Raw genomic sequence first — 3,815 nt, forward strand, 5'->3', positions numbered from 1 at the left:
CGATGAGCGAGCCTCGGTGACGATCAGAGGATCAAGAAGGCGACAGAGGTGGTCCAGCTGAAGCTTCCTGGCTGGCCAGGTGCTTGAACGGAGCGACCGACGGAATCCGCCGACAAGCAGCGCTGAGCGTCAGGGAGCGGTACTGCCGAAGCGGACTGGCCGGTGGAAACCGGCGCATGCGGCACATCGACGGAGAGAAAAACACTTGGGTCATCGGAGAGCAACGCTGAACGACCGGTGGCTGAAAGCAGGGACCTCGAAGGTCAGGAGTTCCGACGCCGAGGCCAAGGACGACTACTGAGGACGCAATATCCGGGCTCTGGGCGTCAAACTACAGCAACGTTTGCGCCGGGTGAGTGGGATTTCTTGCGTCGCGTCGAGGTTGGCATGGCTGGTAGTTGGCGGGACTTATGGTTTTGACGCGTCAGATGCTGGCCGACATGGAGAACGGGTTAAATGGAGAGAACTCGCAGGGGACAGGAGCCTCTGGTCAGGGGCAGGAGGCGCCACAGGGTGCGACAGAAAAGGAATCGGAGGCGGTCACAATTCGAAGGCTCGAACTACAATTTGAGTTGCGGAAAGCGCAACTTCAGATTGAGTCCGAAGAGCGGATCGCGTTGCGCATGGCACAGCTAGGAAAGGAAAGTGGTCGACCTTCGTCCTCTGGGTCGGAAACAGACGACCAACGGCACGCAGGCTTAGACCCGGTTGCGCAATGCGCAAAAGTTTTGAAAGGGTACAGCCTGCCGTGTGACGCGGACGTTCCTCTATGGTTTGATGAGGTGGAAATATTGTTTACCACGTACCAGGTGCCGGATAGTGGTCGAGTATATTTGATTATGCCGGTGCTAACGGAGCGTGTCCGCTACCTGCTGCGCAGTCTAGGGCAAGACGATTGTTTAGATTACGAGTCGGTAAAACGGGCGGTGCTGAGCGAACTGAAACTCACGCCAGCTGAGTACCTAGACAGGTTCAACAGTGCAGCCAAAAGAAAAGATGAAACATGGGCTCAGTTCGCCTCCCGTGTCCGAACCTACTTCACGTATTACCTTCAGGTGAGAGGTGCGAACACACAGGAGACAGTAACGGAGCTCATGGTTGCTGATCGGATTAAGGCGAGCCTGAGTACCGATGGTCTGGAGTATGTTCGCCTTCGCGAGGGAAAAACTTGGTTAAAACCGGTCGAGGTGGCGAGGGTGTTACAGACTTATGAGCAGGCAAAAGGGAAAGGGAGCTCCACAAAACAGGTGTACGTTCCAACAGAACAGTCAGGGACGGGGCGCTCGCCAGGGTTCAAAGGTCCCGTGAACTCGGGTCGAGCAGCTGTAAGGTGTCATGTATGTCATGAGCAGGGACACATTGCCAAGCACTGCCCTCGCGCTTCGGGTAGTGAGGTGCCTCAGGGGCTGGCAAATGTTCCTGAACCGAAAGGGCAGACAGACAGAGTGTTAACCGCTCGGGTTGAGGTGAGGCGGTCGATTTCGGAGACGGGCCGCTCGAAGCTACAATTGGTTCAACTGGAGTGCGTCGACGTACACACCGAAGCAGTGCTCGACACGGGTACCGAAATGACGGTAGTACGGGAGAGCCTGCTACCTCAAGCTTTGAGGGAACCGTCGGGCACAGTGAAGCTAGTGTCCGCTTTTGGCCACGCCATTGATGCCAATCTTGCAACACTTCCAATAAGGTTGAGCTGTCCAGGGGTGGTAGAAAATTCAACTAAAGCCGACTTAGTGTGCGCGCTCACCAATCAGCTGGCGGAAGGAGTGAACTGTTTGCTTGCCTGGGAAGATTGGGAACTGTTGAAAGCTAGGAGCGGTAAGGTCCAGGTGCAACAGGGAGGTACAGCGGCCTATTCTTGTGAAGTTGAAGAACAGAACGTAGGAAGAGATGAAGACAACGAAGCACTGACTTGTGGGGTTGGCTAGATAGGCCTCGGCCCTTCAGCGTTACAATGTAACCGTCCAGCATGGGAAGGGAACCAGTAACGGAAATACTGACGCGTAGTGTGGGCTCAACAATTTATGTTGGAAGTCGACTGAGTGATCATGCCATGCCGCCTCGGTTAGACGTGAATGCTCCCCTCACCCGTGCCGCAGGGCGCTGTGGGGCTGTGAAGTGAATTGGCGAATTGAACTTGGGGACCCAAAAGGACGTTTTTCTCGTTGCTGTTGTGGATACGTTCAATGCGAATGTTACGCTGTTTTCCTCTTTGTGTGTGTGTTATTTTTCAGCCTTTGGGATGTCACGCACGCGTTTTGGCCCCTTTCTATGTTTTCACTGGGACATTCCGGTTTGTTAAAGTAGAATCTGTTGTCTTTATGTGTTTTGTTTTATTGTCAGCTTACGATTATGTTTGCACGCTTTGAGTCGGTTCTGAAGAACTTCACGTTAGTGTCATCTAGTTTTATTTCTTTTGCGTGTGTTTAGATTAACTGTTTAGCAGGTCCAAGGAGGACCAGAAACAGTTTTGGGGGGAAGGTATAAGGGTTCTGGAAGACGGCTGGTTTCTCGATCGGCCGGGCGACGGTCGTCTTGTCCGGCGGCGTGTATTGCCGCGCGCAAGGCTGAGAAAGCAACGCTCGGTCACGGTCCTCCAGAAAGTTCCCGTTTATTCATGTACCGCACGTAACTTCTATCATTTATCCCTGCTTTTGTTTTCTGGAAAGTGCGTGTTCATTCTCGCCCCGATCACGCGACGCTCGAACTGCTTTCGCCGAATCTTCGAGATAGCGGCGCACTCTAGATAAGAGGCCGCCCGCGACCTTGTCGGGTCAGTCTCGCCCCAGCGCTCGATTCTGCTGACACGCCGACTTCGACGCCCGCGACGCTCTGCTTTCTTCTGTTTCCTTCTTTATTTTTGGCACAAGTTCGCCACATTAAACGTTTATTTATTTCTGTTTATTTCTCGTTTATTGGTCACGAATCACCACCCGTGACATTCTGGTGGAGGTGCGGGGTACCGCATGCCCGTGCAGCGTTCTCCTCCAAGGGACCGCAGTGCAAGTCCGATTCCCGGCTCGGTGAGAAGACCACTCACCGCAGAACCTGAAATTCGGACCAGCCGCCGCACCAAGGGAGAGGATCCTGAGTACGGTTTGCTCCTGGACAAGCCCAAGCCGCAGAAGACGACGATGGCCAACCAGTCGCAAGCCCCCGCCGCTTCTCCCGTCGTCTACATGCCCGTCGCACCGCGGACGGCTGCCCCCTTCCACGGTGAACTCTACGAAGACGTCGAAGACTGGATTGACCAGTATGAACGCGTTGCCCGCCACAATGGCTGGACCGACGAGCAACGCCTGCACAACGTTTACTTCTCGCTTGAGGGAACCGCCAAGCACTGGTACGAGAACCATGAGTCCTCTTTGACGTCGTGGGAAATCTTCAAGACCGACCTGAAGGCTACGTTCGTCAACCACCACCGCCGAGAGAGAGCCGAGGACCTACTGCGAACCAGGACCCAGGGCCCCAATGAAAGCGTCACGAGCTTTGTGGAAGACGTGCTCCGCCTGAGCTCCCGCGCCGATCCTCAGGCCACCGAGGGAAAGAAGCTGCGCATTTTGATGCGGGGCGTGAAGGACGACATCTTCGGAGGCCTCGTCCGCAACCCGCCGGCAACCGTCGACGCCTTCGTCAGCGAGGCGACAAACATCGAGCGCGCCCTCCAAGCGCGCGCTTCCCACTACCAGCGGCAGCCAAGCGTCACTGCAACCGCGCTGCTTAGCGGTGAAAACGTGCCTGGTACGGACATCCGCGAAATTATCCGGGAGGTTGTCCGGGAGGAACTGCGAAGGTTGCTGCCAACCACCAGCCGT

The 3,815-nt window shown here is 55.4% G+C and overlaps 1 protein-coding gene across 1 annotated transcript; it reads left to right on the top strand.

The window, feature by feature from the left end:
* The first annotated feature begins 440 nt into the window (after positions 1 to 440).
* LOC115318986 lies at positions 441 to 1,928 on the top strand. Its single transcript, XM_029978771.2, has one exon. It carries the CDS (start codon positions 441 to 443, stop codon positions 1,926 to 1,928), a length of 1,488 nt encoding a protein of 495 aa, XP_029834631.2.
* The last annotated feature ends 1,887 nt before the right edge of the window (positions 1,929 to 3,815 follow it).

The sequence above is a fragment of the Ixodes scapularis genome, unplaced genomic scaffold, assembly GCF_016920785.2.
Source record: "Ixodes scapularis isolate PalLabHiFi unplaced genomic scaffold, ASM1692078v2 PGA_scaffold6__148_contigs__length_123643588, whole genome shotgun sequence".
NCBI lineage: Eukaryota > Metazoa > Arthropoda > Arachnida > Ixodida > Ixodidae > Ixodes > Ixodes scapularis.

Coding starts and splice junctions, on each gene's coding strand:
- LOC115318986 (XM_029978771.2), top strand. CDS start 441: ATGGAGAACGGGTTAAATGGAGAGAACTCGCAGGGGACAGGAGCCTCT.